At 46.0% G+C, this 14390-nt stretch overlaps 1 protein-coding gene and 1 long non-coding RNA gene across 8 annotated transcripts in view; one reads left to right on the forward strand and one right to left on the reverse strand.

Moving 5' to 3' along the window:
- CA5A (carbonic anhydrase 5A) overlaps window positions 1–14390 on the forward strand; it is a 75763-nt gene that overhangs the window by 27906 nt on the left and 33467 nt on the right. For 6 of the 7 annotated variants that reach the window (XR_005658587.1, XM_039888706.1, XM_039888703.1 and 3 more), the window contains exons 3-6: window positions 5117–5235; window positions 7444–7539; window positions 7694–7756; window positions 12937–13092. Coding sequence is in view for 6 of the 7 variants with exons in the window: in XM_039888706.1 (XP_039744640.1) it covers window positions 5117–5235; window positions 7444–7539; window positions 7694–7756; window positions 12937–13092 (434 nt within the window). In the remaining variant the exon portion in view is untranslated. The remainder of the gene's footprint in view (window positions 1–5116; window positions 5236–7443; window positions 7540–7693; window positions 7757–12936; window positions 13093–14390) is intronic. The other variant, XM_039888705.1, reaches the window with a different exon arrangement.
- Window positions 944–7134, reverse strand: LOC120622906 (uncharacterized). Its single transcript, XR_005658588.1, has 3 exons — window positions 7093–7134; window positions 4208–6378; window positions 944–2464 (listed from the first exon to the last, which is right to left on the reverse strand). It is a non-coding gene; the product is annotated as an uncharacterized LOC120622906 (long non-coding RNA).

Here is a 14390-nt window from a genome sequence, read left to right on the forward strand (position 1 = left end):
AACAATAATACCAGTAATAACAAAGTGCTACTGCCAGCTGAAGTCCTACTAATGCTGGGGGCTCTGCGGGGGAGAGTTTTGTAAGCATCACTGTATTTGGTCTTCGCCATATAGGTGTCATCATCTTTTTACGAATGTCAAATCTGAGACACAGAGAGATAAAATAACCTGTGCAAAGCCACACTGTGTGAAACCAGGGTTTGAGCTCAAGTTTGTCTGGCTTTCAAACCAGAGCCAATATGTGATGATCTTAGAATTTAACTCCCAGAGAGTGATCTGGATTCCCTGATCTTGGGGACATTGTTACAGTGACCGCTTGCTGGCCGCTGGCTATGGCTCCCATTTGCCTGAAGGGCATTACAGAGAGTTTCCGGGTCCCAAGAGCGTAAGGAAGCCTTTTGCCCTTGAGCTTTACAGCTTCGGAACACTAGTGAAATCTCAGAGTGGCATCAAGAACAGGCTGATCCTCAGCATCGTCTTAGTTACAGTTTTGACTAATTAGAACATCTCAAGCGTCTCTTATACTTATTTTAAGCCTTAAAACAACTGCGCCTGCCAAAAGCCTGCTTATTCTGGTAAAAACATGGAACTACAAATAGATGGCTATTAACAACCACCATTATAAGTACGAAGACAATAGTATCTAGCAAATCGCAGTGTGGAATCAGCCTCCATGTCATCTGTCCTTGGAGTATTTGGAGGGTCGGGCTGTCACTGATACAATTTCCCAATTATGTCTCAGATGCACCTGTTCATGGAGAACGCTGGAGTGATGCACGGCCTCGGCTCTGTGGACAGACCCTGCCGATGGAGGAGTCTGGGGTTTGGGGGCTGGAGAGCCAAAGGCCCCCTTCTCACAAATTGGACTTGCCTTTTAAAATTGTTTTATTAAAGGGAATTACTTTGATACTGTGTAATCATTATGAAAAGTCACTTCGAGATGTTTTTATTCTTTTTAATCTGCGCCTGCAACCTTAAATTGGGTTCCTAGTGTTCCTGGTTTAAAAACAAAACAAAACACAGAATTTGGCTTGAACCTTATGTCAGCTCAAGGGCTGGACCTTCAAGCAGACCTGGGTTGGATTCACTGGGCGATCTGGGGCAGGTGACTTAACTTCTTTGAGCCTTAGTTTTCTCCTCTCAAAAATGGGCTAATAGTACCTGCTGCAGGGTCATTGTGAGGAGGTCATATGTTTTCTGGGGGAACATAAAGTGCTTTGCACAATGTCCAGCACATAGCAAGTGCTCAATAAAAGCTGGCTTGTCAGATAGTAGTGTTTACAGCACCTATTAACTGTCTACCAGATGCTGACAGTTACATGAGCTGACGGAAGTAGCTGCCCACGCAGCACCCAGGACACAAGAGATGCTGACCAATGAGAGCCTTTTCTCCTTAATCAGCTATTTTATCCCATATCAGAGACATGTCAATGACTGCTGAGTCTTGTTCTTCGAGTGCTTCCAAATCGCCAGGCGTCATGCTAAGAACTTTGTATTTCCCATGTAATTTAATCCTTGCAATGCCCCTCCAAGTAGGCACTAGGATTATCCCATTTTAAATGATTGAGAAACTGAGGCTGGGAGCGGTTCAGTAGCAGGACCAAGATCACTCAGTTTGGAAGAGATGATGCCAGACCCCACTCCCGACCACCTACTGAAAGGACGACAAAACAGTTTCCCAGTTTTTAAATAAGGCACTTTGCTAGTGGGCTGTCTTAGCCGATCAGGTCTAATTTGAGAGACATTGTTACAGTGAGATTCTTCTGTGGAGTCCATACTTGCTGGCGTTCTTGAATTTAAACGTTGTGCTTTTTGATGCGCTCTTTTTCTCTCCTGAAATGCACTTAAAGGGGTGAGGCCGCATCAGACAGCATGGCAGGTCCTGATGTGTCTCCACTGACTGGCCACAGGGGGCCGCACCAGCCCAGCCCACGTTATAGCTTATCCTCCCACTGCCCTGCACCAGAAAGCCAACCAGCCAGCCAGCCAGCCAGCCCCAGACCTTCTTCCTCCTCACTTAACCTCCTAGAGAAGCTCATGTTTTGCTTAGCTCCTTATTTGCGTTTGCATATTACAAAGCTAGTGAGGGACAGCAGCCTTTTGGGGGTTTTGTTATGAGTTTGCTTGGCCCCAGATTTCCAGCAAGTCCCCTGGTTCATGTTCAAATGACCAGATGTCAGCTCGAAAGAGATGCATATTCTGGAGGCCTCACTGCAAAGACACATTCTCTCCTGCAGCAGGAGAACCCCAGGATTTTAAAGGATGGACTTCCATTTGTATTCTCTCACTTAAATGGACTACTGGGATCTTTTGGAAGCTGAAGTCCGACTGGAGACAGGCTGCTTCAGTAAAGAATTCTGGAGGCAGTTTGATGTCAGGGAGAGCTTGGAGCTGTGGTCTGTGAGCCCCGGTCCTGCTCAGAGAGTGACATTGGGAAAGTCTTCTGACCTCGGCAGCTCTTTACCTGCCAGAGGAAGGAGTAATGATCAGTGTTCACAAGTCCCCTCCCATCCCAGCAGCCTCTGATTCTCCCTCTGCTGTTAGCAACAGTGGGGTGATTTTTCTAAAGGTTATTTTTGGTGGGGATCTGGCAGACATCCAGCTAGTGATGAATGTATGCCTCATGCAGTTGGCATCATTCTTTTGGGAGACCTTTTATATGAGCCTACATAGAATTCTCAGATGCTTAAGCTAGAAGGGACACAAGAACCAATCAGGTTGTAATTCCTTTTTTTAAAGATGAAGGAGCTGCATGCTTGAAAGGTTACATGATGTACAGTCAGCAGCATCGTTATCACCATCCTCATTTGACAATACTATACAAAGTGCTTTCTCTGCCAACACTGTTTATTCTGCCAACACCCATTATTTCACAGGTGGAGAGGCTGAGGCTCAGAGAAGCTGAGCAACTTGCTCAAGTTCACACAGCAAGTTAAAGCTAAGCTGCAAATCCAGGTCTTTACATAATTCTAGCATTCTGTGTAATTCCCTATAAATCCTAGCCAGTTCCCGAGCTGTCACGGGAAAGGCTGAATTCTGCTACTACACACAGACCTGCGTACGGACTGAGTGAATGAACCAATCAAGAAGCATAATGATCTCATTCATTCATTCACTGGGTGCCTCCAAGGGACATGTCCTAGACTAAGCGCTGAGAATACAATAATGAATAAGACAAAAATGGTTCCTGTCTTGAGAATCAGCTGGATGGTACTTAATTATAAATTGTGTCCACCAGTTTGTGTCCAATTCAATTTGTTCCTGGCTTAGATGAAACAGCCATCATTCCTGCCTTCTGGCACTTCCGTTCTGGAAAAGATGATACAGACATGCATGGACATCCACATGGTTACTTCTGTGTAAGTAAGCATATTGCCAGTCTCGGTTTCTTAGTGCCCAGGGCATCTCCTAGAGGACAGTCGGTCAGATGACAGGCAGACTCACCTCTTAGGATCCCCTCTTGGTCACTAAGAGATGCACTTTGGTGGCACGCGATCTCTGGCTGACTAGTGATCTACTCTCTCTTTCCACCATGGATATAAGACACAAAGATGACCACTGCCTTTGTTTCATAGTTCTGCAATTTTCTTAGATTATATTTTGCACTTTGAAAGATAAAGTGGAAGGGCACAAGTTTTGGCGTCAGTCCTGGGTTTAAATCCTAGTTCCCATTCCTATACCCCAGAGATTACCGGCAATGTTTTAAACCTCGCCTCATAAATTAAAATACAACACAAAACTGTAAAGGCCAATCTGCTGGAGTGTCCTTATCCCTCAAAGGAAAAGAAAATCACCCCTATTGTATTTCTAGGCCCGGAAAATCTCCATTAAAGTCTTGCAATTTGAACCTACCCTGGAAGGTTTTCCTCCTTCACCCCCACAGTGCTGTAGATTCAGACTTTATGGTTTAATATGTTTTCATATACTTGTTGGAGAAAGAGCTATTTCTGTATATTTTTAAAAGTTAAGAAGTAACTCGTGAGTGTGTGTTAAGAATAGAATATTACCTCATGAAACCACAAAACTTTATGACTAATGAGACCCTAATGACCTCTGAACTGACGCCATCATTTCAAGTCAAGAAAGATGGTGGGAAGCTTTACGACTTGACCGAGAGCAGAATCATAAGCTAAACCTGTTTTCTCGTTCATAGTTCAGCGCTTTCTGCTACGAATACTTTTTATGGTAAAAACCAAACGGAAAATACCACTGGCCAGTAGTATTTGACACGTAGAGGAGTTGACGCAAGCCAGGCCACCCTGGAACCCACTTCATGGCTCTGCCGTGTCTTCCAGACTTGTCCTAGCCATCTCCGTGGCACATGCTCATTTCAATTCACAGTGAGTTGTCCAACAGTCACCATCATATTTGCATCAGTTGTTCGTGGAAATCTGTTAGCAAAGTGAAGCTGGAGACAGACTAAGCCACGTGCATCAGAGCCACCCAGAGGTCTCTAAAATGCGGAGCCCCAGCCCTAAGCCTGGATATCTGGAAGGCACCCATGATTCCAGAGTCAAGACCCAGATTGCTCACATTTGAGCCCATGCGCATCAAGCTTGCAGCTCTTGGGGAGGCCGTTTGGGTATGTGGGGTGACTTAGCAAGTGGGACTAAACTGAGCAGGGGCTGTATAGAGAGCAGCTGGTGGAGAGGCAGCATGCTGCACCTCAGAATTTGTTTATTTGTTTATTTGCTCTTTACATATTTATGAAATTATTTGGCGATAGGATTTAAGCTACTTTTTTTCATTCAAACGACATCATTTTTTCTTTTTTAAGCAAGGAAGTCTGGAAATCTTATAAAATGGGCATGCATCTCAGAAATGTTTTTCTTTGACTTACTGCGGCAGGCAGGGGTTGAGACCCCTACCGCCCCCTGGTGGCAGCACTTGAATCTGTATTCACTTAGGCCTAGACTGTGTGATGTTGGCTGGCCCAGGGCCAGGTGACAAGGGCAGAAGTGAACAGACAGACAGGACCCACTTTTCATGGGGCCCACCTTCTAGTTTGTCATTTCAGCAAGACATCAGTCTTTTGAGAGTGAAATCATGAGACAGTATCACAGAAACACCACAGTCCAACTAATAGGCAAACTAACACAGAGGTTTCACTTTCCAGGAATTAGTGGTGGCCCCTTGGAAAACCACTACCAACTGAAGCAGTTCCACTTCCATTGGGGAGCAGTGAATGAGTGGGGCTCAGAGCACACGGTGGATGACCACGCGTACCCGGCAGAGGTTCGTAGACGGCATCTTAGCAGCAAATATGTGGGTGCTTTCTACATGCCAGGCTTGATTGTAGGGTGACCAACCATCCTGGTGGCCCAGAGAGAGAGGATTTCCTGGGATGTGGGACCCTCACTGCTCAAACCAGAACAATCGGCCACCCCACCCATTCAATCACACTGCTATCCTAAGGGGAGGGTACTTATTAGCACTTTCATTTAATAGAAGAGACTGAGGTTCTGAGTGGTTATGTAAGGTGGCAAAGCCAGACCACTGGGATTCAAGAACAGCCTCTCACTCAGCCATATGCTCGTTGGTAGTCGATTATGAACTGGCAGCTTCCTGTTCTTCAAGGCGTTCGAAGCCTCCTACTGAGAATCTAAAAATCTTTACAATAGCGATCATCTTAAAACGAAGTGACAATTACAACATTTAAAAATAAGAGTCAGGGAAAAAATGAACAGAGAAAAATGTTGAGGACTAGTTTTTGTAGTTATGGTGGTGCCTTATAGGTTTTCCCCAATATTTTATTATGAAAATTTTCCAAAAAAATTGAAAGAACTGTACAGTGAGAACCCATGAGGCTGCCAGATCCCATGGTTAACATTTTGCCCTATTCACTTTATCACATCTCTGTCCACCCACCAACCATCTGACTTTTGGATGCATTTTAAGTTATGAATGGTTTTTGTTTTAAATTTTTGTTGCCGTTATTGTGGGAGTAATACTGTAGTTAAAATCAAGCTAGAGTCCAACCAAACCAAAAAATGAAAATCACCAGTAATCACACACCCAGAGGTGACCTTTGGGGACAGCTTATAAATAGGGAGTTACATCTATTGTTATAATTATACGCATATTAACAAATATGACAAGAATGAAGGAACAAGTGGCTTGCAGCTTGCCCTTTTTCACTTGACAACACAACTTTTAGCTTCATAACTGTATATCTGAACCATGGTTTTTAACGAACAGATATTTTAACAGAGGAGGTTGTTGTAATTTATTAGCATAGAGGCCAAGATCGGAGATGGGACCTGCCAGGGCTCCCTCTGAGTCAGGCCCCTCCTGGCCTTGCCTCTGATGCATGTCATGTCGCAGGGTGCTGTTTCCTGTGGAGGTTTTGGGAGACAGAGTCAGCTCCAAAGATGGGGTCTGTAAAGGAAGAAGGCTGCAGTTGGGTCATGGGCCCAGCTGTCTCTATTTCTGGCAGAGTGCCCTAGGACAGCAGACGGGGCGTTCCAGCAGGATGGACAGGGAGAGGCCTGGCCACCCTCACTGTCCCCAGTGCGTGTGGCTAAGAACACTGGGACTTCGGAGTGAGGTGTCACCCACAGCACACGTGGACTCAGCCATTCAGCAGGAGGCCTCTACCCCCTCACCCCCAACCCCACCTCCACCCCTCCACCCCGAATCCAGCAGCTGTGTGGGGAGAGTCTGGTTGACTATGAGAAGCTAGAGGCTTTCTGATCTCTGTCCTTGCAGACTTGGGGCTTGGGTCACCATTCAGAAAGACCTCTACTGCAACTTATGCCCATAGAAGGAAATATGTATGGACACTCAGGTCCCTTCTAGGTTCTGAGCCCAACAGAGCGTGGACAGCACCACACGGTATCATCGTATCATCGCAGAGAACCCGAAGCCAGGCCCAGGTGTCCTGGCTCTGCCTCTGACTCGCCAGAGACCTAGAAAAGCCTGTTTTCCCCAGCCAGGCCCCTGCCCCTGATTTAAATTCTTGTCATCTGACCAACCCTGATGCTGAGTTTGGGCTTAGGAAAAACGAAGGAGGGGTGTGAAATAAGGACACAGATGAAGTTCAAGGGAAGGTGACAGATGTAGAAAAAAGAGCAACGTTTGGGGCATACTTACATTAAAAATTATTTATTGTTTATCTGAAATTCAAATTTGATCTGGCAACCCGTGTTCAAGGACATCTGAAAAATACAAAAAATAGCAAACGATCCAACCACCCATTTCTATTTCATAAAGTTCAAACGAACCTCTTTCTCTCCCACCAGAAATGTGAGGCCCTTACTCTCTGTGGTTTTATCAGGCCTTTGAGAACCCCAAGCATGCTGGCGGTGCTGGCATTCCTAAGCCGGGCTGAGCCGCCGAATTCATGAAAATCATTAAACAGACACGTAGGTCTGCCATGCAGAAGGGGGAGCGACTGTTTTGTTTCTGGCTGCATCGTGATAAATTCTTTCTCCTGTGTTTCAGCTGCATTTAGTTCACTGGAATTCTGTGAAATACCAAAGTTACAAAGAAGCTGTATTGGGAGAGAATGGCTTGGCTGTGATAGGAGTATTTTTAAAGGTAATCTCTCACCAGGGTGTAGCTCTCTTAACGAAAAAAGTAGTGTGCCGTAACTAAGAACTGCTTTGTAAACACAGTCTACGTAGAATGAAGTGTGCTGGTCACCCTGTCCTCTGCTTTTCAAATGAATATTTCGTATGTCTGTGCTGTGCAGCTGGGGGCCCATCACGAAGCACTGCAGAAGTTGGTGGACGTCTTGCCAGAAATAAAACATAAGGTAAGCTACATATATCAAAATCAGCATCATTGGAAAAGCAAAATTGCAAGGGGAAGAAAACCAGCTTGGTGGAAAGAGTATTGCAGAGAGTCCCATTCTAGAAATGGAACTCACTGGGGCTAATTCCAGTTACGTCACTCGCTGGCTCGCTATCTGATGTCTTGGGCACCCTCCCTTCTCAATATAATTGGGGTGCTGGATTCAATTTGGGTTTCCCAAAATTCGGTCATTCAAGCAGCATCTTGAAGATTTTTGCCATGTCCATCTTCGCTGGTCCTATTAGTTACTTAATACTTTTTCATAAATTGATCAGCTTTTAAAAATCTTTAGGCTATCTCAAGCAACGACATCCATTAATGATAACGTTTTAAACCCAATTGAAATAAATACCTAAATATTAACACTGAAGAGTGCCCACCTAAGTGCCACCTGGCACACTCCTGGGGTGAACCTAAGACCACCTATCCCTGAGAGCTCAGAGTCCATAGGAAGAGGGAAAGTCCTGCCAATCCGCCACTCGTGCGTGGAAGAGCTGATCTCTGCCCAGCTGGCTTTGGACACCTCACTGCATTAAGCATGGCTCAGAAAGATGACAAGGACAACAATATAGCTTTTCTCCAACATCAGCTGAGAAAGGACTTTGATGGAGAAGTGGAAATTCCAAAGAAATGCAGTTTATTTGTTCAGTACCGAACAAAAGCATTCTGAGACAAAAGGAGTCACCGTGGTCCTTGGATGTGGGGCTCCCACCTGTCTTAACAATGATGAGGGCCAGCCCTTCCTCTGCCGGTTCACAGGGGCCGTTTGATCTGTGTGGTGCATTCGCCTTGATGTTGACTTCCAGGCGGGCCTCGTGGGACTGAGACCAGATCACCGCCTGCTGCCTTGTCTGCCAGCTCAGGAACTCCAGAAGGTCAAGGTGCTGGGAGCACCCTCTTCCTTGCTGGTCCGAGGCCAGAGTAAACCTGGGATGTTTTCCCCACCAGCATCCGCCTCCTGCATGGCGTGGTGTCCACCTTCTGGTGGGAAAGAAAGTCACTGTCTGTGAGGCCCTCTTTACTCAGCAGTGTGTTTTGCTTCCAAGGAAGGTTCTGGAGCAACCTCCCCACCCCCCAGGGTAGGCTAACTCAGGGTCTCCTGGGCACACCACATCGGAGAGGTGGTGTCAGCGCGGTGGTACACGTGGTCAGAAGTGATGACAGAAGACGCTGCTTGTCCTGATGCTAATCTCTGGGCCTCAGTTTCCTCACCTGAAAAACAAGAGTTAGAATCTTAAGAGGCAGAAGGCCCAGCCTTGATGAGCGGGAGTCTGTGCTCCATCAGTTGGGGAATGTAATCCATTCATCACAGTCTGTGCTCCACAGTGGGTTCCCCCAAAGTCTGAGTTGATTTTTAAATTTTGCAACGTTATGAGTCACCTCTGTGGTATACAGTTCTATGGGTTTTAACAAATTCCTAGAGTCACGAGTCCCCCATGTGAGACCATATGAAACAGTGCCCCCCGCCCCCCGCACATCCTGTCCTGTGGCCCTAGTAGAGTCAAGCCCCACTTCCCCAAGCCTTGGCCACCACTTATTTGTTCCAAGTCCTATAGATTTGCCTTTTCTCCCGTTTTTATTCTGCCATGCTGTACCACATGGAGCTTTCTTTGCAAACTACCTTCCTTCTTTCCAAAGTGGGATGCACATAAATAGAAAAGAGAACAATGAAGGCATGTGGAGTGGGCACCCATCTACAGGGAGCTGGTCCGTCTGTATTGGTGATGGACAGTGGCCCAAACCATGCCATGTGCTCCCAGCTAATGCTCCAACCACCGGAGCTGACAGATACGGAGAGGAGGGGCCTTGACTTGCTTTGAGGACTCTGAGGGGGAGCAGCTTTCTATATATCAGGGGCTGCTCTGAACCCTAATGTGCTTTAGGATCAGGGCACAGAGCTCCTGATGACGTTACTGGAGATATGTAGATGTCCTCTGAACATTTTGATTGGCAAGAAACAGCAGTGGGCAGTGGTGGGTCCATCCAGCTGCTCCTCCGTATAATCTGCTGCCTTTATGCCCCCTACCCCCCTGCAGCCCCTGGGGAGGGAGAAAACAACCCTGGCTTGGGGACAGGACAGACTTCTTGTGACATCTGGGTTCTGCCACTGTTTAACTGTGTGGCTTTGGGAAAGTCACTTATATCTATCCAACTTTCTTCATCAATAAGACAGAAATATCCCTCAAAGGGTGGTTCTAAAAATTCAAGGTCATCGTCTCGAAGGTGTCTGGCAGCCTTTGGGCTAGAGACTGGGGGAGGAGAGATGCGTTTGTCACTGCACGCCCCCTGGTACTTTTTGCATTGTTGTCTCATGTGACCTGTTTCCTTCAATAATTAACTAGACCAAATAATGGAATATTATTTGGCCATAAAAAGGAATGAAGCCCTGACACACACTACGACATGGATGAATCTTGACAATATTAAGCTAAATGAAAGAAGCCAATCATAAAATCCACATATTATATGATTCTGCTTATAGGAAATGTCCAGAATAGGCAAATCCACATAGACAGAAAGCTGATAAGTGGGGCCTGTGGCAAGAGGGGCAGGGGTGGGGAGGTCAGGAGAAGTGAAAGCTAAAGAGTATTTACTGGGCTTTTTTTTTTTCCGGAGTTCTTTTTTTGAGGTGATGAAAATGTTCTCAAACAGACTGTGGTGATGGTTGCACATCGATCTGTGAATAATATATAAAAAGCCATAGACTTGCATTATTTAAAGGAGTGAATTGTATTTCAATAATCCCGTTTTAAAGACATTAACCATCGTTAACCAATGTGACCAAAAAAAAAACTTAATTAAAAAAATAAAAAGACATTAACCAGATAATTAATTACAAAGTGAACACCTGGCACACAAGGCCCTTCGTAATTATCTGCCAGTGTGAATCAATTTACTTCTTTCCTTTCGGTAGCTTACCTAACGTCTCCCAGTTTCTGACTGATGAAAGCCAGCAATTAGGGTACCAGCCAGGTTGTCCCAGCCCCTTGCTTTTGCCTTTGGAGGCTGGGTGGAAAGATTCTGCTGTGCAGGGAGACCTCCTTCCTTAGGGATGAGAGAATATCTGCCTCAGGCTTGAATATCCTGCAAAGGGCTTGCCCCGATGGGTCTGGAGTTGAGGCTGGTTAGTGTCACATTGTTTCCAGGCCTGACCCCTCTTGGCCTTTCAATCTCACTCACCTTATGAAGGGACGGAGGCCGCAGTCTCGGGCCTGCCAATCAGAGGGACCTCGAGAGATCCTTTCTTCTCTGAGCAAAAAATCTGCTCAGATGCCTTTGGCTTGCAAGGGGGCAAAGACTAGCCCAGGGATCCTCCTTTCTCTTTAGACCCCAGGCTCTATACTGAGCAACATACAGATAGCAGCCACCTGCTTCTGCCTCTGCTGATGGATATTCTCTGGGGTCCCAACCTGGGGCACAAGCAGGGCTATCCCTATCTACAGCACCCCGCCTCCCAATCTCTTTATATCACTTTTTGTCTCATTTACTCACTGTAGCCGCATGGCCTCTTTGCTGTTCCTCTAGCCCATCAGGCCGCACCTTAAGCCAGAGCCTCGACACCAGCTGTGTCTGCCGCTGAAGGGTTCTTCCCTGGGAACCTGCATGGCCTCTTCCTTCACCTCCTCCATGTCTTTGCTTAAGTGTCACCTTCCCGGTGAGGCTTTTGAGAGCACCCCTCTTAAAATGCCACCCCCCCACCACTGCCCTATTTTATTTTCTTCCATCACACATCACCATGTAAACTACTAGAGATTTACTTATTTGGTGTGCTGTCTGCTTTTGTCTGGGAAAAGGTAAGTTCCATGAAGGCGGTGGGTTTGCACCCCAGCACCTAAGATCGAGTCGGGTTTACTGTAGGTGCTAAACACAACTGTGAGTAAGTGAATGAATAAATGAATGAATGGTGGCACCCTATCAGTGTCATTTGGAACTCAGAGAGGCAAATTTCTCCCCATCCTTTTATAAAGCACAGAAAGTAGACAAACATGAATTCTAAACACAGGGCTCCCAAGCAGGACATGCTGATTGGAGTCCCTCGTGGGAGCAGTGCAGAGAGCGTGGCACAAGGTGGCTGAGGACAGCTGTCCAGGTCCATCAATTCCGCCTGCTCCCTGTGAGAAAGAAAGTCCCGGCAGAGTCAGGTGACAGGCTCAGCGCACACATCCTCCTGAGTGTGTGTCGTTACCGCGGCTCTTACGTCAGAGACCGCTGCTTTAAAGAGATGGTCAGCTGTCTTAAAAGTGAAAATTTTCTGGTGTAGCCAATATGGAAAACAGTCTGGTGGTTCCTCAAAAAATTAAACATAGAATTCCCATAGGATCCAGCATTCCCACTTCTGGGTATATACGCAAAATAATTGAGAACAGGGTCTTAAGAGATATTAGTATATTCATATTCACAGCAACATTGCCCACAATAGTCAAGAGGTAGAAACAACCCAAGTGTCCATCATCGAATGAATGAATAAACACAACATGGTAAATTATTCAGCCTTAAAAAGCAAGGACATCCTGACACATGCTACAATGTGATGAACCTTGAGGACATTATGCTAAGTGAGATAAGCCAATCACAAAAGGACAAATACTGCATGATTTCACCCACATGAGGTCCCCAGAGGAATCAAATCCATAGAGAATGAAAGTAGGATGGTGGCCGCCAGGGGCTGGGGGAGGTGTCCCTGTTAGTGTTTAACAGGGACAGAGCTTCAGTTTGGGAAGATGAGAAACTCCTGGAGATGGATGGTGGTGATGGTTGCACAGCAATGTGAATGTATTCAATGCCACAGAACTGTACACTGGAAAGTGATTAAAATAGTAAATTTTATGTTACTCATGTCATTTAACCACAATTTTTAAAAGTGTAATATTTTCACAGCTTAGGTAGATGAAAATAAATCTTTAAAAGGAAAAATGTAAGCATTTAGTGGGGATCTGTGCTCTGCTATGAGGGTCACGCTTACTTGTTACTGCTTCCAAATGTGATCATCTTGGCTTCACAGCCTTTATCTCGGGGACACATGTCCCTCCTGGTGATATGACGGTCACGTCACTGAGATAAAGATGGAGCACAGTTCCCTCCCTTCCTGCACCTCCCGTACCTCCACCTGAGCCCTGACATGGCCTGTGGTCTTGGTCTCAGGATGCTCAGGTGGCCATGGGCCCCTTCCAGCCCTCCTGTCTGCTGCCCACCTGCCGGAATTACTGGACCTACCCAGGCTCCCTCACCACTCCTCCCCTAACGGAGTCAGTCACGTGGATCATCCAGAAGAAGCCCATTGAAGTGGCTCCGAACCAGGTGAGCTGTGCCTGTGGTCTGTGTAGTGGGACTATACTGAAGAAATTCCTTTTGTTTGACAGTGTTACTAAGATATCGTGAGTGAATATCGTGGAGTTTTAGTCTTTGGTGAGTTCTGGATGCTTCTACAGAAGAAGAATTTTCAATTGAAGTAGAAGCTCGTTGAGATGGAACAGAGCTTCCTGAAATCACAATTCTTCTGACCTTGAGATATTAGTGTGTGAGAGAGACAGAGGGGGTGGGGGGGAGGTGGCGAGGAGGGGTGGGGAGGAAAACAGAACTGATATGAGGGCGGAAATAGTTATATTTTAGCACTGTCTAACCATTAGTCATTAGGGATACTCACCACATCTGGCTTGGCGTTCAGATGTGGTGAGTATCCCCAATGACTAATGGCTGAACTTGGTCAGTGCTTACTCCTCAGTCTATGTCAGGGTAAAGTTACTTTAAAAGAACAGAAATGCCAGGGGTGGCTCCACAGTGTAGTGGTTAGCACGTCTGCTTTACAGAGCCAGGGACCATACTCGGGTGCACCAGGCCCCGGGTGCATGCCGCGAGCTTGTGGGAGGAGACGCCCTGCTTCAGAGATCCAGTTCTTAAGGAGAAACGTCAACATCCATAGGTCAGGGGTGGAAGTAGGGGGTGGCGGGATTAAAGAAGGGAGAAAGTTAATAAACAAATGAATGAATGAATGAATGAATGAATGAATGAATAAATAAATAAATAAAAATTAAAAGAACAGAAATGCCATTATAACTGAGACATTATAATTGGTCCTTGCCCATAATGGGCCCTCTATAGGTATTTGTTAGTGAATAAATTAACCAAGAAATGGATGTCATACATGGATGCTGGAAAGCCATTAAACATGTAGGATCATTGAGGGAGAGAAGAGAAGATTTTAATTTGTTCTGCTTCTTTGGATGATACAACAGTAAGGAATTGGGATTGCAGAGGAATTTCTCACATGCTGTATTAAGAAGTTACGGAACTATACATGCTGAGAGAAAATTCCAGGAGGATTGTATTAGTAAGCAAGCTACAATAATGCTGTGTAACGAACCACCCCAAAACTCGATGGCTTACAGCAAGCATTTGCTTTTTCTGCTCGCAGATCTATGGGTTGGCTGGGGAGGCTCTATTTTATTTTGCTCGGTCTCGCAGAATGTGGTTGGGTATCAGGACAGGCCCAGTGTCTCTCATGCTCCTTGGACCAGTGACTACCAAGGGCCAGTTCTCATGATAAATGACAAAAATGCAAAAGACAAGCCAAACTACACATGCACACTTAAGGCTCC

The sequence above is a fragment of the Pteropus medius genome, unplaced genomic scaffold (assembly GCF_902729225.1).
Source record: "Pteropus medius unplaced genomic scaffold, Ma_sr-lr_union100, whole genome shotgun sequence".
In the NCBI taxonomy this organism is placed as follows: Eukaryota; Metazoa; Chordata; class Mammalia; order Chiroptera; family Pteropodidae; genus Pteropus; species Pteropus medius.